Source organism: Aulostomus chinensis, chromosome 14 (assembly GCF_037954235.1).
Source record: "Aulostomus chinensis isolate RoL2024-O1b breed Wild chromosome 14, RoL_Achi_v1.0, whole genome shotgun sequence".
In the NCBI taxonomy this organism is placed as follows: Eukaryota; Metazoa; Chordata; class Actinopteri; order Syngnathiformes; family Aulostomidae; genus Aulostomus; species Aulostomus chinensis.
In genome coordinates this window covers 4121101-4147204 of record NC_141333.1, presented here as the reverse complement: position 1 = coordinate 4147204, position 26104 = coordinate 4121101, and the positions used below count along the sequence as shown (strand labels likewise).

At 41.4% G+C, this 26104-nt stretch overlaps 1 protein-coding gene across 2 annotated transcripts in view; it reads right to left on the bottom strand.

Annotated features, from left to right (window-relative positions):
* Positions 1–26104, bottom strand: part of LOC147249478 (contactin-associated protein-like 4) — a 73331-nt gene that overhangs the window by 27101 nt on the left and 20126 nt on the right. The window contains exons 3-10 of one of the 2 annotated variants that reach the window (XM_086223252.1): positions 21143–21342; positions 16984–17131; positions 14823–15017; positions 8201–8376; positions 7456–7602; positions 5980–6247; positions 5497–5643; positions 3423–3588 (exon numbers count right to left, since the gene is read on the bottom strand). In XM_086223252.1, the coding sequence (XP_086079378.1) occupies positions 3423–3588; positions 5497–5643; positions 5980–6247; positions 7456–7602; positions 8201–8376; positions 14823–15017; positions 16984–17131; positions 21143–21342 (1447 nt within the window). The remainder of the gene's footprint in view (positions 1–3422; positions 3589–5496; positions 5644–5979; positions 6248–7455; positions 7603–8200; positions 8377–14822; positions 15018–16983; positions 17132–21142; positions 21343–26104) is intronic. The other variant, XM_086223253.1, reaches the window with a different exon arrangement.

Below are 26104 nucleotides of genomic sequence, written 5' to 3'. Positions count from 1 at the left end.
TGACTCTTTATTTTCAAACCATTGTTGTGTTCTCTTCTTTGTTTGTTTCTTGTTTTGATCAGTTAATCACAAATGCATTTATTAGATATATTTGTATTTAAGTGCACAATGTATCCAACAAAGTCCCTGTGCAACCCAGAAGGTGTTTAACGGAACTTCCCACACACTAACAACTTAATTTCTACAGGCCACAGTGCCTCAGTCGTGATGTTCTGAAACAGCTTGAGATCCAGGTCATTTTTTTGTATTTCAGACTAATACAAAATGTTTTTATGAGAAATTGTGAAAATGTTGGCAGCACGCTTTGGATAACTTTTGGGAGTGTATAATGCTTCCAGAGTCTCAGAAAGACGCTGTCAAAAGCAGAATAAATAATTCCTCGTCTCCTAACCTCTAATCTTTAGCATCACAGCTACATATCTTTTATTCACTCTCCCAATGGCCTCACCCTCAGGGCCTAAAACTAAAATTGGGAAAGTGCAAGGGCACAAACACAATAAACCAATTCTGGCAGGTAGAGCTGGCGTCTACCAGGAAGAAGAAGAGGAGAGAAGGAGAGATGGTGAGGATGAAGAGGTGAGACGGGGCTGAGGGTGAGGAGGGAAAGATGAAGGGAGCAGCAGTGAGATGGAGCCAGTGACTGGACTGTGTCTGGAAAGTGAACCTGTGAAAATGAGGTCAGGGGACTAGAGCTTGAGTGAAAGAGGAGGAGGAAAGGGAAATGGGGAAATAGTTTACACTACATGACTTAATTACTGAACAGAGCAGAAGCAGATTTTATAAAGTGACAAAAAGGTGAAACGCTCCTAAATCACTGTATTTCTCCCCGTTTCCACTGATCTTTGCAAGTGTATGAATTCAAACTGCCCCTCCAGACTGAACCCTTCAGTCTTGAGCATCCTCAACAGTCTTTTCTTACCATTTAAAAGGCCTCACCTTGAGGCTTTTTCAGCAAGATCCAAAAATCCAAATCTACTCTGAACAAAACATTTTGTTCTATTTAAAGATTAAATGATAAACTCTATCCCATAAAAAAAAATTTCAAGCGGCCAACCAAATAGTGCTTATTCTAAAATTAGGAGGAAGCAGGTTATTAATTGCTATTCAAATTATCATAATCACTTGCGATTTTATCAATTATAAACATCTGTTAAACAGCCCATTAGTTTTCATACATTTTATGACTGCCCCAATCTAATATCCAGCCATTAAATATCTAGAAGCTGTTGCACCCAAAAAAAGGAAAAAAGTCTTGCTACTTCGTCTTCATCGTTGAGTGAGACAGGAAGAGCCGGTGACAAATGTTTGCTGTGTCTTTTAATATCCAATTTGTTCTGCCTCCCACAACGCAGCAACAAAAAAAAAAAAAGGGGGGGGGGGGCTTTAGTTGGCAACAACCATCTTCATCCAGAGTAAACCACTCTCCCAGCAGTGTTGGTGGAGGTTTGTGTCATTATCGGCCTCCTGCACTCTCAAATAGGAACTCAGGAAGAAAATTACAAAAGCCTCCAAAAAAAAAAAAAAAAACCCAAAAAAACCCACAACCAAAAACAAAACAAAAAAACCCACTAACCAAGCTGGGAACAAACAGCAACACTGCTCTACAGTTGATATCCTTAAATCTACTATAAATGATTTCAAGGCTAAAAGTTCCTGCTTGTGAAAACATGTTGTCCTTATAAATCTTCAAGGGCTCCTAACTTGACTAACAATTCGCAATGCATCGTGACAGCCCACTGCACCGGGGCTCGGATCACAGAGCTCCTGGCTTAGCGGAGAGAAGAGCCTTTGCTGCTTATCTAAAAGTTTCTATTGCAGTGTGACAGTGTCCTGTAACGTAGCTTGGATCACAGGGAAAGCATCCAATCTCCCTGGTTTCCATTAGCGCCTCGGGCTAAATGAACACAGCCTGCACCTCCTCTGTCTGCTGGACAGCTTCACCCAAGTGTCCTACAAAGACTTCAAATAACTACAATCTGCTGAACAGCATGACAGAGAGGGGAAAGGGATGTATTTTTATCCTTTCAGACTGCTCTGCACCTGCTCCTGGACACGCTGGCAAACTTCACTCAAACACACATTTACTTAAGTCACTTTTAGGGTGTTTACATAAACTTAAGACTTCATTTCCTGCAGACTTTACATTGCCGTCATCGCCTGCCTTGCTCCTTCACTGGGGAATATTCTGCCAGTCCCTCTGAAGGCATCTGGGCATTGTGACACACCATACCCATCGAAAAGCAAACGTACAAATAAAACTACACAAGTGGCTTTACTGCAGACACAAATAGGCCACGTAGTGTAAAGACCCGAGGGTGCAGAGCTCTCCGAGGTGCTGATCCTGCAACAGCCAGCAACAAGGGAACGGTGCAGGACACCGGCCACAGCTGCCACCTTTCTCCTCCTACGCCCTTCGTCTACCTGGGAAGCCATACTGAGAATGACATCACAATAGCAGCATTGGCTATAGAGTTCATCGAACACTGCAAAGTCAAAGACACCACATTGACGCTTGTTTGAGGCAACCAGAGCCGGTGCTGAGCACTTCTGCTATTCCGTGTTTGAGAGCATATCAAACACAGAGGGGTCTCTGGTCCACGCTTGGCCTGCAGATCGTTCCAGGACCAAAGCAGAACAGGCTTCACTTTTAGGACTCTCGCTTAACTGAAGGAATTTTGAGCTGAAGTGTTTTATGCAACCAGAGATTGTGATTGTTTTGTTCTCAAACATCTCAAATTAATTTAAACATTAAATTTAATTTAATTATCTCATGGAGACGAAAAAACAAACAAAAAGGTGACTTTTTTTTTTTTTTTTACATTTGACTTTGATTGGAATGAAGAGTTGGACAGTTCTTGTTTAGGCCTGAGAGAGTGAAGTTCATCCTAATACAGCTTGTCGCTGTAAAGCCCTCCACCAGACTGTGACTTCAAACAGAGTTCTGCTCTCTGATGGACTGGGAGAGGGTCCAGTTTGAGGAAGGCCTCCAGTGAGAAGTTCCAGCCAAAGAGCACCAAATCTAATTTACTGAGTTTGGGAGCCTTTACATAACCTGAGCGACAGTGCTGGAGTCTTGACGACACCTCCCTCGTCTTAGTCTCTTGTTTCTGTCTCTCCCTAGCAGCAGGAATAAAGCAGCAGAATTCTCTATGTCTGCCATCACTGACAAAACCCAAAGATTAAAAAACAATAGGAAAATAGATCAAAATTTCCCCCGCATGTCTCAGTCCCAATGCTGCTGATTCCTGAAAAAAAAACAAAAAAAAAACGTGCCACACACATTGAGCCTTTACTTTAGCAAATGTGCAATACAGGTATGAGGCTGCACAGGCAGATTTTACTGACAAATCTCTAAAAAGCACAATGGAACAGTCACATGAACAGAAAGTAAAACATCCACACGATATTTTTTGGAGACTAACCTGTCGATGATGCCACACATATCAATCTGCAGGTGGCTATAACTTCCCAGAAGCCTTTGCTGCACCTTAATGAGGTCAACAGTTCGGTTGTTGAGAGTTAAGAGTCGCATACAGCCCTGAAAGACTTTAAAGGGGTTCTGACACTCCGGAGAACTCTCAGGACAGCCTGAGGAAGGAAACACATGACAGCGCTCAGTGAACAGTTTGCCTTCAGCTTGGTGTTAGAGTCAAAGAGGCTGCGCATTTGTGTTGTGTAATTACCATGAAATTAAACTCATTTCGATTAATAATATGGGACTTTAATGGCAGCAGTCAACCCTGAGTCACTAATGTTCATACTGATTAAATAACTGAATGACTGTTGTACTTGGCAGCCTCCCGCTGTGAGCGTGTGTAATTGCGTTAGTGTAGACATGACTATCGAGTGGAAGAGATTGCAGAGAAGCTTCCGTGGAGAACTGAAGGTTAAGATAGGGTTTAAACTCCACCGTACAAGTTCAGAGCTCTCAGTGATGGTGGTAAAATCTTAGGCTGGTTAGAACACTTAGAACTTCAGGCACAGAAGGAGAATTTCTGCCAAAAATTTGTTTCTCACTGGATGACACAAAGTAAGAGCAGCCACCTCGATCGTTCAGAAAACAAGTTTTTATTCTTTGCATTTGCCTTACAGCGAACTCCTAGCTTGTGGTTACCTCAGAGGTTATATCTTCACCCATGACAGTTCGTTTGTTTACACAAAAACTACTGGAAAGTTTTAGATTAAATTTTGTGGAAAGGTGCATTGCAGTCCAAGGACAAAGCTATTCCAAGTTTGTGCAGATGCGGTTCAAAACTCTTCCTAAAAAACAACAAGATAGGGTGTATTTCATTCATTCCTTGGCAAAAAATAAAATTTGGACTTATCTCCAACTATTTTAGAAATATCATGATGGGCTCACTTACAGATTTATGTCTCATAAACACTGCAAGACAGAAGGAAATATCATCTATCATGTTGCAGAAATGTATGTCGTGCTAGTGAAACTTCATTAAGAGTGGGCAAGCGGTCTTGGCAGAGATGTGCACCCTACAGAGTTTTGTTCTTGCTATAAAAGGGATTAGCATTTAGAGCCCTAGATTTATTCTCTCCCAAGAGAGACGTCAGATTAGTGGACCCTCTCCAGAGAAAATAAGCACTTCCCTCTCTCTCCTTGTTTCTCACACAGTTGCATGTCCACATTTAATTGAGCAAAGTGGCAAATATCTCTGTACTTGTTTCTGACTTTTTGTGCTTGGCCTTATTTGAGCCTATTATGAGATGCACTAACACAAAACTAGTCTGCCACCACAGCAGCTCAACAACCCCCACGTCCTACCGATTAGATATTCACACTTTGTGGCCACATTCTTTATTTCAGCCCCAGACTGGCCGTTAGATCCCTCAGAGCAGAGGAGGGGAGAGCGATGAATCATCTATCGCCAGCTATTTTTTTTTCTTTGACTGTTTCATAATAGATGTTTAACTGTCCACAAAAATGGACTTTTCAACATGTGGACACTACATTCCCTATTCCTACAGGGGACCAAGCATGTTGTAATTTGGAGAAGTCCACAATATGCAGTAAATGAACCCACAACTACTGCATCTGTTTGTGAGTTTGCCAGATCGGCAGTTGAATACTTTAGGCGGATTCCTAATTCAATAGCGAACGTACAGTATAACCACAGCAAGTGATCTGAAACAAAGAGAGAGGAGCTTGAGGGACAGAAAGGTGAGTGTAAACCTGAAAGGGAGGAAGGGAAAACATGTTAAAGAAAGCAACATAGAGATTGTGTGTGGCGCTGGGGGCGGGGGGGGGGGGTTGCAAGTTGATAGTTTATGACTTCAACTTTCTCCAGGTGGTAAGAAAGCTATGTGGACACGACGAAATGCTAGAAGATCAAGAAACACATCTTTGGTCCTTCTCAGACACATGTTGGCAAATTTCCAATGTGACAGATCATCGGGTATCATTTGCATCGTGGAGTACAGGTGTCAAATTTATGAAAAAATAATAATAAAATATCAATAATAAAGCTTTTCCCATCTTCTTACCACCGAAGAAGAGCCGACCATCCGTTAGAGGGACTGGGACGTCGATGTGAGCGGTGGCTCCTTCGTCTTTGTCCACTGTAATGCTCAGATGATCTTGACGAGCGTTCAGCTCCACTGAATGCCACTGGCCGTCATTCAAACCTGACCCTAGCAGTACATGCACGTGCACGCACACGCACATACAAGAACACACACACATTATTAGTCAGTGTTTTCATTTCAAAATGATGATGCTGTTGTCTTTGCTTCAATTTGAAACAAATGTTTCATTCCTGGTCTTACGATGCAAACTAAATGCGAGTTCTATCAAATGCCGTCTTGATAAGGCTCAGGCAGAAGCAGAGAAAGCTTTTGTAGGTCTGCGAGGGGTAGAGATTTAAAATCGGGATATTTTTCTTGTTTAGCTTTGATTCACCCCGTGGGCCAAACTTATCTTTATGATCCTTTACAATACTAAATTGCCCTTTTAATGAGTCGACCAACCTGCACTGAGCTCCAGCAGGTCTGCAGCAGCTTTATTGATCTGTAGGTGGAGTCTGGCCTCCCTCAGGAACAGCCAGGCTGCGCCCTGCTGCTGAAGGAGGTTAAAGGTCAAGAGCAGCCCCTCCTTGTTCCATGTGCGGAACTGCAGAGCTATAGAGACGGACCCTGATGACCACGCTGTCAGTCCCGGGAGCTGGAGGAAGCTCTGGGAGTCAGTGAATGTCACTGTTACTGAAACTGGCTCAGCACAAGAAAAGGTCACATTGCCCTGAGGAAGACAGGATGGCAGAGAGGCAGAAATGATTATGAAAGAGATAATAAAACATGAATATTAATTGATTGTAGAGGCTGACTCAGTTTGACTTGATGCCACGGAGGTCTCATCAGCAGCTCTCTGCTAAAGGACACCTGTATTACCATACTGGTATTAGCTGGACAGCTGAAATATTTATAGAAAACCTGAATCATCAGGTCACACAGGTTTTGCACCCATGTTCTCTACGTATCTCACATCTTCTATTACTGATAGAAAAATATTAAAACTACTTAAACTTTCTGATATCAGATATTTGTTTCAAAACGTGGCATTTTCAAAATAACCTGTCAGAGGCATTGTGACTTCAGATATTAAAAACTCAAAATACATGTTGACTGTGCATCTAGAAAGTAAATATTTCACAGTAGATTGAACTTTTGACATTATTGTAGTTCATTTCAAATGTATTCATAAAGCGCCACCGCGTGAGTGGGACATCATTTAAACTAATTCCCTGCCTCTTTCTTTTCTCCTCACTTCTGGTCTTCACCTCCATTCCACCCTGATTACTTGTCTCTTCTCTAATTGTCTTTTTCCCATCTACTTTTCACTCCGGGCGGTGTCACTCTAAAATGTCGTGGTGACAGCGGTGATGATGATGAGAGAGGCGCCTTTAATGATGTTAATGACAGTAATGATGATGACGGACATAAAAATGAAGATTCTGACGATGCAGATGATGAAATAAACGCTAACGAGAATAATAATCACGACGATGACCATTAGCACGCTGATGATGCAAACAGAGCAGGAGTCTGACGTGAACAGTTCCACCAAATTGTTGGCACCTTTTGTATTATGTCTGCATTCTATTCTACTGATAACCAATGTAAACAGCCTAAGAGGCACATGCAAGCAAAGGCTGCAACTTGAGGGATGGGAAGGATTGGGTCACAAGTCACTAACAGCAATTTGTGAGGCTGAAAATCTACTCTGATAAATCATATTTAATATCAAACTGTCATTTGTGTCCTTATTTATCATTTAGAGCAACAAATGGAAAAATAGGGTCCAGATCAACAGAACCATAAATTATCCTTCAGGATTTTAACAAGGTAATTAAAGCATTTTGTGGTTAAAACATAATCATCCAAGACAGCTTCATGCTAATCATGCGAACTCTGAGATGAATACAGGGATGTTCCAACACAATGACGTACCAGCACAGTGACCTGGGGGTTGCTCCGTTTGGCCAGGTTAATCAGGTTGATATCGTTGTACAGCAGGTTTTCCAGGCAGCCATGAAAGTTCCTGTTGGAAAGGATGGGTTTCTGAAGTCCAGGGCTTTGGACGGCTCCCAGACTTAACTGCAAATGAAAACACATTTTCACAAAACTCACTTCAATCAAAATCACTTCAATTACACTTCAAATGTCGCTTTAAAAAAAAAAATAGACATGAGGTCTCACAGTAACTGTACCATCCCAGGTTGGGGAACTTGCTATTTTTCTCACAGAATTGTCAGAAACGTCTTTTAAACGTTTGTATATTGTGTATCTCAAAAGTGGCTTAAAAATAGTTCAACATTAAAACATCACCTGCATAACCATCTACTTTTCTGGCCTACTGAGGTCTGCAATGATGTCTGCAATGACTCAGTGCATAAGTTCTGTCTCAATCAGCCCAGCTCGCCAGTGGAGCTGCTTTTCATTCGCTGGTTTGTGGAACTCAAGTCTGCTTTTTTCCATCTGTCAGGATAACAGGCTGTCCTGAGTCCAATCATGTTTAAGTGTTTTGGCTGAGTCAGTGAGAAGAGGAGCGAATATTTTTTGTTTTGGCAGTTGTTGTTTTTTTTAATGCCTTAAAATCAGGTCACAGCTCCACTACTGGTCCCAAAAGGAGGCTGAAAAGACATTTTAAACGGTGCATCACTTTAAAATGTGTGGTAGTGTCCTACAACCTCACCCTGTGAATGTCCCAGTGACTGAGCTCGGCTGGAATGTGAACTTGCTGCGTGTTTTTATCCACGGTGAGATTGAGGTGAGTGCTGAGCCGCTCCATCTTGACCTCATGCCAGTGCTGGTCGTCAAGTAGACTTCCCAAAGAAACAAGAAGCTGGCCGGCAGAGGATGAACTCACCCCTGCAACATGGAAGGAGCGAGGAGGAGAAGAAGGAGGAGGTGAGAATGTGTGAAAGATGTTAATTTTGTTGGCATGAAGGGGCTTTTCATCGCTGATCTGAGGCTCCAGCTAATGTACAAATCCTTTTGCATGCACAACCTGCTGAGAAACTGATTTTTCTCTGAGGCGTTCACGGTCAACAACCCTGTGTTCTCCTCCATATTTGGACAAGGACAAACGTGCCTGAAGAACTTCAATTCTTGATCAAAAACACTCATGCTTATTTCGGAATATTTCATTGTGGTTCCAAACAGACAGCAGGTCACTCTCTTTCATTACTGAGCGCATGTTGGCAAACACAATAAATGATGATCCTGCAAAATAATAGCAGGACATAAATAAAGGGGCAGCAGCTCCAAACTGGTGGACCCATCACACTTACGGGCCCCAATGTGCTGAGAAGGGTTTTTGCTGAGAGAAGTGGTTTCACAAGAGAAGGAAGGTGGTAGACATTAACTATGAAGTGCATTTTCACGGATAAAGATGTGGAAGAGGTCGCTGGGCCACTTGGTCTGAATGCGCCACAACTCGAGGCCATATTTATCCTATAATGTGTGTGTTAGCCGCTTGATTCATCCAAACCGAGCAGACCAATATTGAATGTTCTTTCCTTCGGCTGGAGCTGAATACAGGTTTCCACTCGCGTTCCAGATAGGTCCCTGAGGCAATATCACCTAATCATATTCAGTCTGCTATTCCATTATAGCTCTTCATTCAAGCTCTAATTCTGTTTATGAAGGACGACAATGACAGGTCTTATCCAGAGACAGACGGCTATAATTGTATCAGCGCTTCATTGTCACGTAACGCTAGCACTTGAAATACTGCTTGACTGTAAAAAATAATGTCCTTTCACTAAACCTATTTTAAGCTTTTGTGACAGCTGAAAATTGAGTTATTGCCATGAAAAAAAAAAGGAAAGGAAAAAAAACCTGAGGGAAATAGCACCTTTGAAAAACAGTCCATTAACTCTGTTCCGTTGAAGTAAGTGGGGCTTTATTAGCATAACATTTTGATCAGAAATACAATGCCAAATCATCGTTCCCCCCCCATAAAAAAAATATTCACACAAAATGCAATTAACGCACAATCATCATCTCGCATAAACTTATAATACAGAGAAACATGTCATAAAGTGCAAAACTACAAAAACGGCTGTCTTCCTTTACGATAAGCAGCTGCTCCAACAAGTCGTCTGCCCCAAACCACCGTGTGAGTGGTTTGTTGTGACTCTCTAATACAACCCAGAGGCGCGTTTACAGCGTGATAAAACAATTCTTTTGTTCATGGCATTTGTATCACTGACATTGGAGGCAGACGCGCTGACTTGTTTTCATTTTTCTGAGACAGTCTCCGGCTGAGTAACTGTAAAAAGGGAGTACTTTCATGTCATATGGTTTTTCATCCAAAATGTTTTTACCATATTGGAGCAGAAGCAGGATCAAAAAGCCCAAAGAGTGAGGTCAAGTTCATTTAGGATTGCTCTGATTATCAGCGATGGAAGAAATACAGTCCCTTTACGCAAGTAAAAGTAGAAATATCCAGGTAAAATAGTAAAAATAAAAATCTGCAATCAAAATTCAACTCAAGTAAAATAAGAGAGGGATTTGATGTTAAGTTTACTTTGTTGTTGTTACTTTGCAGCTGTGCTTCTGTCCTCTTGAAGTTGTCAGGCTTCAAATTTAAATGTATGATTTCTCCATGAGGTTTTGTTAGGTTTTCGATAAAAATGTTTTTCATGAAAGTGATTGTTTCTTTAAAAATATGGTGCGGTAATAAAGTATATTTCTTTTGAAATGTATTACAGTAGAAGTAAAAAATCCACTTCAAATGCTCAAATTAAGTATAGATACCTCAACATTGTACTTTAGTAATCATATGTAATTTCCCCCTCTGCTTGTTATTTACCAAGCCTTGGAGAGTTGGTCTGGTAGAAGGAGGTTAATTATGTAGTGGGTTAATTCCCTTGAGCTATGGAAATTCAAAGTGTTTGACTGCAAGGCAGTACACACTGATGAGAAGGAAAGAAAATATAAGACTATATTGATTAAAAGCACCATTGTAGAGTGTTGACAGACATACAGCATTGTAGCTGCACAGAAGGACTCAGAGTTGAGCAGCCTATTATACACGCGGGGAGTGCAGTAGAGTAGGAGTCCCACAGCGGTGGGCTGCTGAGTAAAAGTCTTCGGTGGCTATTTACAACAGACACTCCTGGAGGCTTTCTGTAAATCACTCCAGACAAAGTGGAATAGAGTGAATAAATGCAACAGTAATCACTACAATTCACAGCCATCCATTTTCTCTGCCAACTCTCTCTCCAAAGACGAAACGATACAAAAAAAAAAAAACACCACGGAAGTTGTCTAGAAGATTGGCTTGCATTTGCTTTTTGCTTTTTTCTTTTTTCTTTTTTTTATTTAGTGATTAGATGTGGTGAAAATATCCAGCAACCATAAACCAACAACAACATATCCTCATTACTGCAGCATAGGCCTCCACACCTCTCCGGTGTCATCCAAATTTAGCCAGCAATACTTAACGCTATTTGTCCAGAAAGCAGTGGAGCAGGACACACTCACTAACCCTCGCTGTATTTGCAGCTTCCAGTGACGGTTCAGAATTGATCTCAATTATGAAGAGTGGACCACATTATAGCAAGTTGACATTTTGATGAATGTAAAGCAGAGAGGAAATGAGATGGTTTTAGATAGCGGACATTAATCTTAATAACCCAACCAATTTATTCCAACTGCATGTCAGCTAGAGACACTGTATTTATGCGTCTGTTGGCCTGTCTGTCTGCTTGCTTGCAGCCTTGCCTGTCTTCCTGTTTACACACAGTCATTAATGTCTGCTGCTACAACAGATGTTACAAGAACATGCAGATATGATGTCCCTCATCCGCGCCCTTTCTATGTGTTTACAATTCCTCAGTGTTAGCTATCTTTAGTTGCCCTGTTGCAGGCAGCTTGTTTTCCTCGAGCTGTAACATGCATCAATATTAAAGAGGGGTCCGGGACTGAGAGGATCAGGTTGCCAAATGGGTGAGATAAATATGAGGGGCTTCTCTCTCTCTCTCTCTCTCTGTCTCTCCCTCTCCCCCTCCCTCGCTCTCACTCACACACTCCCTCTATCGCTTCTCTTCTCACTCTTGAGCCATCAGCTGATGGTGGAGAAGCATTGATCTAATTACACTGTCTGTGGACAGTAAACCCATGGGAGAGTACATGAGAGGGAAAAATAAAAGGCAAGATGCTAAAAATTGTCTAAGAAAAAAAACAAAAGCCAGCAGGGGCAGGAGTGGAGCAAAGGCTATGATAAACAACAACAGAGAAAGAGAGAAAATATGAAATGCTGAAAGAGAAAGTGGCAGCCAGGGGAGGACACTGAGAAAGAAAGAGAATTAGCACACAGGATGCAGCAACAGCACTGTGACTGAGTTAGACAATGGTCTGTTTGTTTGTTCTTTTCAGTGTTGGCTGCATCATCACAGCAGGTGATGTATACTTTCAAATTCTCCTTCCCAGGATTCTTCGAGTGGCTTGTTGCTCCGTTCTTTCAGGGACATGTGATGGACATCACTCAGGGAGCTGGTGTCAGGCTGACAGCTTCTCTCTGTCTCTACCAACAGGGACTGCAGGACACCAGAGTCCCACCAGGGGATTTAAGCTCTTCCCAAAGAGAGAAATGAGAAATAGAATGTTTTTGCTGTAGTACATTTTGGTTTATAACTGAAAGACCCGCTACAGGAAAGGTGCTTCAGTCTTATCTCTTTTCACAAAGGAAACACAAAACTATTCTTTACAAAAGGGCAAGAGATGATGCAACCATGCAAGTCCTTTTGACTGCAGTAATCAGCTGCCCCCACCAACAAAAAGACACACAAAAAAACCCTAACAAAAGATAAAAATGAGAAATGAATCAGAGAGCACATACTATCTGCAAGTAGCTGTGTCCTGACGTTGTCCTAGAAAAGTCTACAAGATCCAGGATCGAAAGTTTAATCCAGATCAGCTCCAAAACTTTGCACAGATTATTGTCAGAACAGCTCTGGATAAAGGTGTGAGATGCATTTTTGGTTTTAAAAAAATCAGTTATCGCCAGATCGCCAGGATGTTTGCTCACATCATGACTTTGAGATCCACGATGAGATCAAGTTGTCACGGTGATCAAGTTTTGAAAAAAAAAAAACTCAATAAGAAAGCTAAGAAATACTAATGGGCATAGTTCCAACAACTCCTGCAGCTCGCAGAGGGCAGCTTTGCTCAAGATCACGCACACACACGCTCGCTCTCTCTCTCTCTCTCCCCTCCCTCTCTCTCTCCAGTGCTCCACTCTGTGCAGAGATCATGGATCATGCAATAATGCGTTTGCACACTCCACTCGAGTTCATCCTCAACACATGCTGCAGCATCCATCACAGATTAAAAGAACGAGAATATGAGAGAGGATGTCAAGCAGTAAGAGAACCAGAGCAAGCAGATGCAGCAGATCAGAAAAAAGCCTGAAAAAGTGAGCAATAAGGAGAAAAAAAACACCCTGGGAGTGAAGCAAACACGCAACGCTGTCCTCCATCACAGTCACTCCACATGTTTAGAATGTCTCTGCATTTTTGCATGCCTGCAGTGGTAAAAATCCACCGGCTCCCCACGTTTGCTAAAAGTTTGATTGCCTTTGTTTGAGATATGAATTGAGACATATGGATAAACAAATAAAAAGCGTAGTGAGCTAATCAGCATGAAGCACAATTCCCTCGAGTGTCCTCTAAATTGGATCATCAGAATCTTAGAAATAACATCTGACAAACGCGCAAGCAAACCAGCAGATGGACAGCAAGTTGTCTGAAGCTCCCTCCATTTCATTTTGATTACAAAAATGTGGTAAATATTGAATTCCTTCGACAGAGACAGGATTGTGGAGGCTGAGTGAATGCATAATTACACTTTGGGCATTTTGTTCAATCTGAATAATGAACAACAAATGAAAAGGTAGATGGAGCTGCAGAGTCGGCCACCAAACCTACCCGAAAGTTCTTCATTAAAATATCAATTCAATTTAAAGATCTAATGTTGAAGGTTCCCCTGCAGTAGTGATTTTCAGTCCTTGCTCTCGGGAGCTCAACTATTGTGATAATTTCTTTTGTATTGCTAAAATATCATATTCTTTTCTTGGTCCTGTCAGAGAAAAAGGAGCTGACTGAATTCTGACATATTCCTCTTCAAGTGAAATAGTAAATCAGTTTTTAGTTTTATCAGTCATTTTGTCCAGAATTAGAACAGAAGTACCCTTTTGTTGTGTTTCTGAAAGATGAAATACACAGACTTTAATTGAATCACTGAGACGCTGATCCTGACTCAACCACAAGCCAACCAAGTTTTATTTTGGATCTGTTATCCAAAGAGCTCATTATTTCAGACACATAAAGATCAGTGCAGAGAGAAGAGACAAACAAGATTTCGTTGCCTTCTTAAAACAATCGCCCAAGTCATTTTTTTCAAGTTTTTCAGAAAACACAACAAACTGGAGATAAAACATCATAAGGGTTGTTTTAGGCAACAAAAAAAAAACAACATTTGTCAAAATTACTTTATTACAGCTATTTTAAGAGGGTGGCGATTTACATAAGTCGAACCTAATTCAGGAGGCCACTGTAACAAAGAGGAATGAAAACACCACGAGAAACTCATCAACAGCAGCTGAATGACTCCACATCCTCCAAACTATCTGCTCAACCACCAGCCACCACAACCACAACAGCATTAGCAACAGATAACTAGTTGAAATGATGAAAAAGCCTGAAGCTGTATGAACAATTAGAAATGATTCCTAATTACATCCATCCAATTTCTATACCGTAAAGGGTCGTGGAGGAGGGGGGGCTGAAGCCTATCCCAGCTGACATTGGGCGAGAGGCGGAGTCGCCAGGGCTAATTCACTAATTATTTATTGTAATTACATATACACTGACCAGTTATCCATCTTGTGAAATCCATCAACATATCAACTTATATATAGTAACAATTCACCTTATAAAAATGAATATTTAAAGGATACTTTTTTAGGAAATTAAAAAAAATCAAATGTCAATATTTCATGTTATTAGCCAATTATCTGCATTTACGTCAGTTCACTAATCTCTCACACAAACATCTTCATCAGTTCTAAATTGATTTTTATACAAATAAATATTCAAATTATTATTACATATACAAAGGTGCATTAACTAATCACACTATGTACTGTGCACCTGCAGTCCACACACTTTGTACGCACAGACACTTAGGACACAATCACACAAATATACTCATCTACAGTCCTAAAACCTCTAGTGAGAGTCAATACTCTCCTTCACGTGTTGAGGGGTGATCTCTAAAACATTCCCTCATCCATAATGAAGTTGTACCTTGTTGGTGGTAGAGCAGCAGCCTTCCTTTCTCCAGCACCAGCGTCAGGCTGTGGCTTCTCCGTCCCTCCGCGTGGAGCAGCGTCCCCGAATTCTTCAGGGTTTTGAACTTCAGAGAAATAACCGTCTGGCTCGGCCTCACACTCAGCCTGTAGATCACACTGCTGCCGCCATCAAAGTTCGCCACATCAGAAGCTGCAGAACAACACAGAGAGTAGGTGGCTCAGATCTATCTGACAGCGCACCACAGTCAGAGGGAAAGACATGCAAGCTTGGCGCCCGGGTCAAAGACACACAAACAATGTTCTAAAATAAAAATATTTTTACCTCATTTATTTTGCTGTGAAAGAAACATTCTAATATTTAATGCGTCCCATTTATATGAACAGGGTTGACAAATCATTAGGAAGCGTAACGCGGCTCAAAAGCACCACGAATAAGAGTGAGTACATTACAAAGAAATCATTTAACGTAAATCAACATCTCTCACATTCAAATTCAATTAATTCTGACCTCTATAACCCTCATGAAGGGATGATGTATGCAAGGCTATTGCAGGGGGGCATCTGTCAGATGGGCCGGCTCAGTTCGGGGCCTCATGTGGGAATGTGGGAAACAAACTGTGGGAACAAAAACTGACCTGACAGGGGAAGCAGCCCATCTGATGATGAAACACCCTCTCTGATTAGGGGGTTAAGTCTCAAAATTGTCAATAAGCTCCTGTAAAACAGTGTAGTTACAATCAGCATCCCCCTCCTGAAGTGGATTAATCCATGTGACATCGTTAGTGAAGTGTAAAGGAAACATATTAACTCACAGCAGTTAACAGTTACAGTGGAGCAAAGTGCACGGAGGCAGCAACGTGGCGTGGAAAACGACAAACCAAAGAGACACTCAAACCAAAATGACATTCCGAAAATCTATTCTTCTGCCTTCCGTCAAACCAAAACCTCAGACGTACGATGGCCAAAAGCCTCTTAAGGCAAAAATTGTAGAAAAATGTAATCTTTCCCAAAAGCCCTGCACCTCTTTGTTTGATTGCTGATCATCAAGGGACTAACTTGACTTTAACTGAAAAACCTTTTGAAACGTAAGAGACACTTTAAACGAGTGATTACAAGAGTTCTTATTTCTTGCTTTGACACAACCCAACAGGAGCAGTGTTCACGTTTACGTGAAGATTTTTATAATGCAACAGAGTAAAGTTTTCCTTGAGCTCCTCTCACCAAAGAAACACTGCCTGGTCCTGATATAACTGATGCTATAGAAACACATAACTTCTGTGGTTGGAACTTGCTTTCTCGTGCGATGTTGCAAATTACTGCAAGACATGTGCAGCTGGGGCCAAAAGCTGTGTCCTAAATTGGTAAAACACTGATTGTTGGGTCAGTGAGGTTATAGTTAAGTAGTCAGGAAACTAATCTGCACTCGGCCCTTCCAGACAGTCTTATTTGATAGTTTATGTGTTTTTACCCAAATCCGATTCTGTTTTCCTCCCTGCATCTGCTCTGCTCGAGCCCTTGTCAACAACCTCACGTCTCATCAGCCCTTCAGCCCTGCCTCAGACTCCAACTTAGTTTAGATATTCCCCAGATCACAATCCACATGTGCTGGGCTCAATACCTGCCTGCTCAGCACAGCGCAACCATCATCACTGAGTCCACACAAACTCCCCAAATAAATCTCCTGCTATCTCCTTGCTTGTGTCCACCTCTCAGGGTCAGCAGGTCAACCTTGCCTATGTTTGAAGAGAGCATGTCAAAGTTGTGCTGTGTAGCAAAGATTGTGTATGTGTTATTTTGCTGCTCATACTACAGTTTCAAAATATGTGGATCTCATTCTTTATTCACCTTTTCTGAGAGCAAAAGGGTACCATTCTCATGGGTGGGCATTAGTATGGTGGGAGTGGACAGGCTTTGCATCATGGGAGCATAAAGATTACTGTGAAGGACTCAATAATACACCTGCACTTTTAAAATAATTCACAATGTACGTAGTCCCAATGTCCATCGTTGTACGTCTTTACTGATAAACACTGTATAAATACATTTATATCAGTAAATTCAAAATCAAGATTTGTACCATATTTATCCAAGCGCTAGATGACCCAAAGCCTCACAGAAAAACAACAACAACAAGACAAGAACAAGAAAAACCTTACTATATTGACATCCATATATTTCCAGTCGAAGTCCAATCCGCCCAGACGGGTTCCAGTCCAGAGGGATAAGGCGGAGGTAGCGAGCGATCACCGGCTGTTGAAGTTTGTACTGGACCACGGTGTCAGCGTTAGTGTTTCCTGGAAAAGCCTGGAACGACAGGTCAGACTCACCCATCTGTGCCTCTCGTTTTTGTCATCTGTACTCTGTAATATAACATGTCAATATATTTCTGTCTCATTGAAGAAGACCTGGAACTAGCAAGTGAGGACAAAATCTGTCTTTAAACAAGAATGATGCAGCACTAATCCTGACTGGAGTTTACAGTTAAAGTGCAGAGTAGAACTAGTAGACATCCCCCCGACCACAACAGTGCTGCTAACAGCTGATAATGTCTTGCCGATGTCCGGTGATCAATAACTCAGAGACCTATTCTGTCTCTGTATCAAGCCTCCCTTAAAAGACTTATGGCTTCTATTTTCCCAATCAGTAAAGCTGTGGGGCAGCAGATTTTCCTGTGTAGTTAAAAGAAAATAGAAAACAGAGAGGGACACCTGCATTAATATGTGTAAAGAGAGAAAAAACAAGCTGATTTTGGTCATATGCATTCAAGTGAAAATGCCGCTGCCTGTCCTCCATACTTAAGAAAGCTTGAGTGTCTGATATGTCTGAGTGTGCCGTGATGTGCTGCTATGTGAGTGAAATTGGCTTCACTGGTTCTGCATAATTGTCAACTCAGTGCCTTCTTCAGTGCTTTGAAGGGCTTAGCTGGCTGGGCAGCGGAGCATAAAGCTCACCAAATGGCTCTGTTTCCTGCTGAGGAGAGCGGCATCTCATTTACTCGCTGAGCATCTTTAGAAATATGAGTAGCCACTGACAAGTTTTCAGGAAAGGAGAGCGAGAGGTGTAGAGAAGGAGACCAGGAAGAAAGAGGTGCGCTGTGGAAGAAACATCGATTCTTCAGTTCCTCCTTTGCAAGTCAAGGTTTTGTATCCAGATTTGAAATATCTTTCCTCAGAGTTTTAACTAATCAAACCTGAAAACTTTTCCTGCCACTCAACAAATGAGTTCTCTGTATTAGACCCATCTATACGGTGCAGTGAGTCAACATCAAACTTCTCCACTTTGGCGCTGGACTCTGCTGACAACTTTATCTTTATTTAAAATCATGTTCCCGTAGATAGTTGGAGCTGACAGAATGTTACTGTCTTTGTCGCCACCGTCAGTTTATGACTCAGCGTTCAGTGTCTGTCCAGATATCTTCTCTGTTATCACTTCTGTTGTGTTCAATTTGACATGTTTCCTTTATTCTGTTGCTGGACAATAAAGTGAGGATGGAACTTTTTTTTTTTTTTTTAATCCCGTCACGCTAACATTCATTCACTCCAAACCTACAGTCAGGTAGGGATAAAGTCATTATCTTAAAAATCACCGAGGCATTTGACAGAATCATCATGAAATTCAAATGAACGTCAGAGGCTCTTCTTCTGTGTATTCAGCTCGCTTGAAATGTAAAATGACTGACCACTCATACATTTATGAGAAAGTTTCCTGAGTGGTTCATAAGCAAGGTGTATCCGCTAGCAGCCTTCATTGGGCTGCTCTGGTTGGTTCAAGGTTCATCCCTCCGCATCCACAGGCAGTGCAGCTGTTGTCAAATCAGTCCATCATGGAATATCTAGCAATAATGCACTGTGGATATACACTGCCACTATGTGTGCCTGTTACAGTGACCTTGACCACCGAAATCTTTTCAATTCATCCTTCAGTCCCATTGGATGTTTGTGCCAAGTTTGAAGCAATTACCTCAAGGTGTTCCTACGGTATTTGTGTTATTGTCAGGTGAAAGCGGGCTTGACCTTTGACCTGTGATCACAAAAATCTTTTCAGTTCACTTCTTAGTCCCAGTAGAATCTTGTGCCAAATTTGAGGAAAAACCCTCAAAGTGCCAGCCCAGCCCAGCCCAGTCAAAGGTTATCACTAGCAGAAAAGAATAAAAAGTTGCATGAAATATGTGAAATACAAGTACCACGAAATACAGTATTAGATGTACTCAGTTAGTTTCCAGTCCTGGAGAGCAGAGGGTGGGAGGAGTGAGAGACAGAACATCTACAGGGAGTGAATCAAGGGCTGTGACTGAGTTTTTGCAATCAAATGTCTTTAACAGCACACTAAGCTGGCCTGACTAATAAAACTTTAAATCCTGCTTTCTGGAAGCTAATAAGAGTTTATCACCTGTCATGATTAGTGTCAAATCAACAAGTTTTTAAGCTGCAAGAAGTCCTGCCCACTTCTGTCTCTTTTTCTTTTTTTCTTTTTTTTTTGATGACTCCCAGAGTTGAGAGAGTTTGAAATCTTCACTGTGAGAAATTCTATCCTCTCAAACTCAAACACTGGGCTTCTGCTGCTGCAACTACCACTTTGTATCATTTCCCATAAAAGAAGGAGGTGAAGACTGACTGCATCAGAATCAGATCTACTGTTGGTCAATCAACATAGGCTTACACAGCGTCCTCTCATTCTGACATTTTACTGAGCAGCGATCATTCAATCTTTCAGTTGTTTGTTATTATCTCTACTAAAACACAGAAAAGGCACTTTTTTGGAAAAATGCTATCAAACACTGGGAAATTAATCTGAAACATCTACTCAGGTAAAAAAAAAAAAAAAAAGGCAAACCTGAAGCAACTACAGCACTGCGAATACCTCCCTGGTCCACAGGGACGCCTTCATACGTGAGCTTGAGTAGCTGTCACACTGCAGAATTCTGAAGTCACCACATGATCTCCGCCACATTTCTTATTTACATTTGAAGGCACTGAGCTCTTTTCAAGGCTTAGCGCCGAGTCTTCAGCGACCTGAATGTGGACTGTTGATGGACACTTTTCCCCACAGCAGGAATCAAAGCTATGACTCTTTGTACACCTAAAAAGTGGCTTTGCAACAACAGCACCAACCTCCTGTCAGCAGAGGTTAAACTGTTTGACAGCAGCTTCGTGTAGTAAACAGAACCCTGCCCAGGTTCCTTTCATTGTTCCATCCATTATTAATAGAAAGTCAAAAGCTCCTGGTGAGCATGCTTGGTGCTGCAGGCAGTACCAGTACCTGCAGATAACATAAATGGTGTCTATGATACTGAAGCTGTGGGTTTGGGTTGCTCTTCCTCTCAAGCTTTGTTCATGGCTGGTAAATACAAACAAGTCCTCCATTGCAAGGAACCCTCGGAAAACAACAAGCAAACACAGCTCACTGGTTGGGGTTCCATTTAATTGTCAACCATATTTGAAGTGAATAGTGTGTATGCTCAAAAAAGGAAATGCATATCAGGGGTGCTTCCATAAAGTTGGTGCAACCCAATGCTGCCAGAAGAAGGCGGTAAAGGCAGCATGGTCCTGACGAGTAACAAATGAGAGGAAGAGCCATCTATCAACGAAAATTGAACACATCTTGAGAAACGACCTAAAGTTGGACAAGTTGTAATTGCTCTTAATAAAAAACAGAAAATACAGAAGTTGCAGACAGATGAGGGCATCTGTCGCTTAAAGAGAAATGATTGGAACTAAAGGCATTTTTCTTTTTGATTCAGTACTGCAAAACTGCTTCAAAGAGATTACAAATCCCATGTGATAGGGAATCCATCATCTTTTGTCATTTTAATGTGTTAATCTAATATTTTGTCGCAGCTACTTCATCATCCCAGAAACAAATTCTCAAACTGTCTTTCGTGTCCTAACAAGTTAGACGATGAACAACTGTCTGAAGATGTGATGGAGCTTAAGAAATAAAAAATGAGGGAGTCAGAAAACAAAATATCTATTTTGAGTGTCATTGTCTTAATCATTTCTGTTTTTCTGAAAAACTAACCAGTGTCTTAAAATGAGCCAGTAAAGCAAAGGTCTAATCTCCGTTTCTTGTTTTTGTATAGTTGAAATGCACACTTGCCAGACATTCATTTTTAGTTTTCTTTCTACCCAAATATACATTTGTTCTCTATTTTATGACAGGACATAATTTCCCGTCATGTAAGGATTAGATAATTAATATAATAAAACAAATACCCTACTTAAATATGTGCATGATCGTGAAAGAGCTCATGCGTGTTTTTACAACTGACAAATGTTGGTGAATCACACATGAGCATTCTGCGTGTGATGTTAATACGATTACCCCGAAGCTGTCTTCCTGCCGGTGTTGTCTCCAGTTGTGACCCGTGTCACTGAACATCAACAGATAGGCTGTCAGCCAATCAGAGCTGCCGTACCGTCCCTGCGAAGCAGCAGCAGTGATCTGGGTCCTCCTCCCCAAGTCCACCTCCAACCACTGGTATCTGTCTGAGATGGCAGGAGACCAACCTCCTGCTCCTGCAAAGCAGACAGAGGATCCCCTTTCAGTTCAGGCAATAATGAGTGTGTGTGTGCATACGTGAGGGGTGTGCGTGTGTGTGTGAGACACATACCGAGTGAGAATCAAGGGAGAAAGTCTGGAAGGTAAATGGGATTTATTGCATTGAGATTTCAATGAAACTTCAATAATGTGAATTTTTTTGTGTGTAAATCTGGATACATCATCATCGGCCTCTGGGAGGGCACGTATCAGAATTATGATTTCAGACCGAAGATATTGAGTTTGCTCAAATACGCTTAGGGACAAGTCTGTCCTCCCAAATCATAAACCCATATTGGTAAAGACACCGCCCACACGCCTTTATCAAGAAAGCAGTTTATTAGCATCCTACATGCTCCCCCTGACCACCATCTGGTTGCATGGACTTCATATCCTCTGCTTTGATGATGATATTCAGCTCTGCATGTCCAGCAATTGAATTGTCTCTTACTCAACTCAAATAAAGTCTGCTGCAAATTAACTTTCTCCAACTAAACTGACACAAATCTGAAATAGTTATCATCGGTCAAAGAGTTCTAACTAAATCCAACCGAAACCTTTCCTTCACCATTAATGGCTCCAGTGTGGCCGCTTCCCCTCGCAGCTCAGACCAAATCCTTCTTTTGATCAACTCATCAAAGGAGACATAAACAGCTTTCTTCTGGCTCAAAGATATGATCGGTCTCTGTATATCACTTCCTTTTTAAGCAGAAAGAGGACCTTCATTCATGCATTTATCAGCTCCAGACTAAACTGCAATACTGTCCTCCGTGGTAGATCCTCAGGAGTGTATAACCAGAATTCTGCTTCTCATCTATTCACCCCCACCCGCACCCTCTGTTGCCTGCTGAGCGCCATCAGGATCAAGCACCAGACGGGGCCAGGTTGTTCTCCATTGCTGCTCTGACCCTCTGGAACTCTCTCACCAAAAATATAGCTACTCCCCCACACTTAACCATATTCAAGAAATCCTTCAAATACAGCTCTTCCACTTTCCTCAAATTGTTCTCTCCTTTTTTATGGTAGAAAAGGAATGTATAAGTTCTGTGCAAAATTATTTGTATTATTATCTGCATTCAAAGCAGCCATAAAGAGAAACATCAAAAATCTCTGATAAGATATAAATGCAACAGCAGAGTCTCTGGCAGAACCATTGATGTTGTTAATGACGTTTGTCTAATCTCAGATTCAAGCTCTGAATTCCTCTCTGCCCAGACTCTGTTCAAAGTTTAGGCTTAGACTCTGTTCAAAGTTTAGGCTTAGACTCTGTTCAAAGTTTAGGCTTAGACTCTGTTCAAAGTTTTTGCACACAAAAGCTGTTATTGTGCTTTAGAGTGGCGCTTGAGGAGCCGGCCAGGAAATACAATGACGTGCAGCATCGACTGTCACAGTCCTGGTAGAAAGTGCTGAATTCCGGAGTCACTTGATGGATGGTTCCTGCAGCTGTTGTTGTTCAGGAATCTTGGAAATAAAATTCCCCATTTTATGCAAAGTACCTCTCTGTGATCGAGGCAGCAAAATTTGATGCTGACATTTTCTGTGAAAAAGATGAGCAGGGAATCAGCAGACTGAAGCGGGGCAATGCATACCATTACCAAGTACAAATGCAGCTGTTTCTGAGAAAACACATCTATCCTTCAGACTGAAAGTGAAAGAACAGTACAGTATTGGCCCTTGGTTGGAAATGATACCAGATGTGGCATTTTTCTGACAACACTCTGAGTTTGCAAGAGAGAAATGTGTCATTTTAGAGCTGATGGCCAAGTATTTTTCTGCACAGAAACAGCAGCGTTTTTGAACCTCAGCTCAGCTCTTCCCCCCATAGTGCGTCATATTTTCATATAAATGAATGTTCCTTACATTCAAGCCTTTACCAAATGAGCCCACAATGCTCATAGGTAAAGCCATTATTCACATTTTCATGACAAAGCCAAAAGACGTTTTCTCAGGTTGTGAAGAATACCCAGATACAGAGGAACATTCTGCCAAATGTTACTCTTCTTCTCGCCACCGTTGTTTTGAGCAAACAGTCTCACTGTTGCCACACCTCAACCACACCCCCTCATACCTTCTCAGAGGATGCTGATTGGACACAAATGAATGAATGTTGTCTGTAAAATGGCCTGTGAGGTAAGTGACATCCACAACCTTTTTAAAGCATCATGTTTATCTTTAAGAACGATGTCTTTATGAAAAGGTTTTTTTTAGTATAATCTTCCTTGAATAGCCATATAAGGTATGGGTACATGGTGAAACAGCCTATTTACACCAACCTTTGTGAATATAACCAGTGTGAATGGTGTCCTGTGTTGTATCAGGTAACATTAAGTGGCTATAATTACTCAGAGTCAGAGTGGTGGAGGAGGTGAAGGGAAAGATTTGTGACTCATGCAGTAGAGAGAGAAAGAGAGAGAGAGAGAGAGAGAGAGAGAGAGAGAGAAAGAGAGCAGGAGGACATTGTGAGACAGAGAGATCATCCAGCTACAATCTCATTTCTTCTTTAGAGGCTGCTGCCTGCCCAGACAAGTGTGTGTGTGTGTGTGTGTGTGTGTGTGTGTGTGTGTGTGTGTGTGTGTGTGTGCGTGCACATGTGTGGAGACAGAAAAAGAGAGTGAAAGGGCGAGCAAGGCAGAACCTGATTATGAAGAAACAAGGTGATGGAAAGGTCTGCTACAAGATAACGACACTTTGAATACTGAGGAGGGTGTGCGTGTGTGTGTGTGTGTGTGTGTGTGTGTGTGTGTTTTCATACGTGAGGCACAGTGCTGAGTCAGGCTTCAACGAATCCTGAGTGCCCAAACAGCAGATGGAAGGATTTCTCCCCTTTACAGCACAAATACACACTTGCACAAACCACCAGTTTGAAGAGCAGATTGCGTTGCCAAGGTGATTTTTACACTGACACAAGACCAATACCAATCAATAGCACAACACTTCGGACGTATGAAGTGGGCACACACACCTCATCCTGTTATCTGTCTCACCACATCTATTGTGAAAGCCCCTTTAATAAATAATAAAATGGTTTATTGAAGCATCAAACACACCTCCAGTGAAATAAATAGACAATTACATAACTCAACATAAAATAAAACTCTCAGAAAACAAATGGTGATAATTTTTCATGCCATTATCTGCAGATCACGGAATATTAACACACATACCCAGTTATCTCAAAATGTCCGTGCTCCTGTGATGACGAGTTGTACTCTTATGTTAAGATAACAAATTAATCATCTCATTATGTGAGTTAATATATCATCATCACAAGATAATGAGTTTTGATCTTTGGAAAACAAGATGATATCACAGGTTAATTATCTTAAGGTGATAAACGTCTTATCGGACATGGACACGTGACATGACAAGGTAACGGCCATTTTCTGGAGAGAACAAGATAACAGGGTATAAATTGCTTTTTTTTTTAAATTGAAAATTCTTGCAAGTACAGCCTCTCAGCTTCTGCATCGTATGAAACTCATATAGCTGGAACAGAAACACTGAAAGCCAAGAAAGTGGATTTACCTTTTAATCCTCGGATATATTTATACGCCAAACTTAAAAAAAAACAACATTTATTTGTACTATGCCATGTTTTAGGTGAGATGAAGAGTGAGAAGAGTGTCTAAACTCATGACATGTGACTTTTCTAGTCATTGTTTAGGTGTCATGCAGCAAGGCACAGACAATTCATTTAAGATTGGTATTCTTCAGTTTTAAGTTACGATTCATTTCAAGGCTAAATTGTCTGAGATCCCGGTCTTTCCTCCTGCTTGAGTGTTTTTCCTGCACCAGCTGTTTCACTGCTGCACATCGTGCTCATTAAGGCAGCAGCTGAAAGGCCAAAGCTAACAAGTATTGCTCAGTAACAGACATGAGCACTGACGCAACAGGAGAGAGCAGACACGCTGACCTTTTTCTCATTACGTCTGTTGTTTGGAGAAGTAGGACATGAACAAAAGGACAGGAGGGACGAGGGTGACAGAGAGACAGACATGCCGATGGAGAACGGAGAAAAAGAGGAACGGGAGGATTATTTAAGATTGCAAAGTTGAAAAAGAATCAAAACAAACCATGGACGGAAGCTAATACATACAAATACACTAAATCCAACATTGCACATATGATAAGATAAATCTTCTCTTTTCCCATTGGAATTAACGGCAGCGACACTAAAGCCTTTTCTGCCACTTAAGGAAGTAATTGTGGTCAAAGCAGAGTCCAAAGCATCACAGATCGCCCCGCTGCTTCACCCCCGTATCACCCCTTTACCCAATCAGGTTAACCAGTCAGGTCACGAGCGGTGTCAAGGCCGGACGCCATCAGTCCTGATTAAAAGTGCGTCAATAATGATTCTTCACCAACTCAAAAGCAATTTAATCAATTATCATTGATCAAATGCTATCACCTGGAACTACAGGAAAGTCGACAGTATAAATTCCCCATTAGAATGTCCAGGTAGCTCGAGGAAATGATGCACCCCGAACAAACTTATTATATAAATAGTGATCTTTTAAGTTTTGGCTGATGGGAAACTGTACATTCACAGTGAAGGAAAGTTTGAAGAGTACTTGTTTAATTCTCAAAAACATGCTGAAGATATTTCATGAGCGTTCTCAATCTCGAGGTCACTAGAATTCCACTCAGCAGCCAGTCCACTGGTGGATTTTTCTGACTCAGTTTTAAATTTACAAACTAAATCATCCCTGCATTCCTCTAAATTATTCTACTACTGCTTAT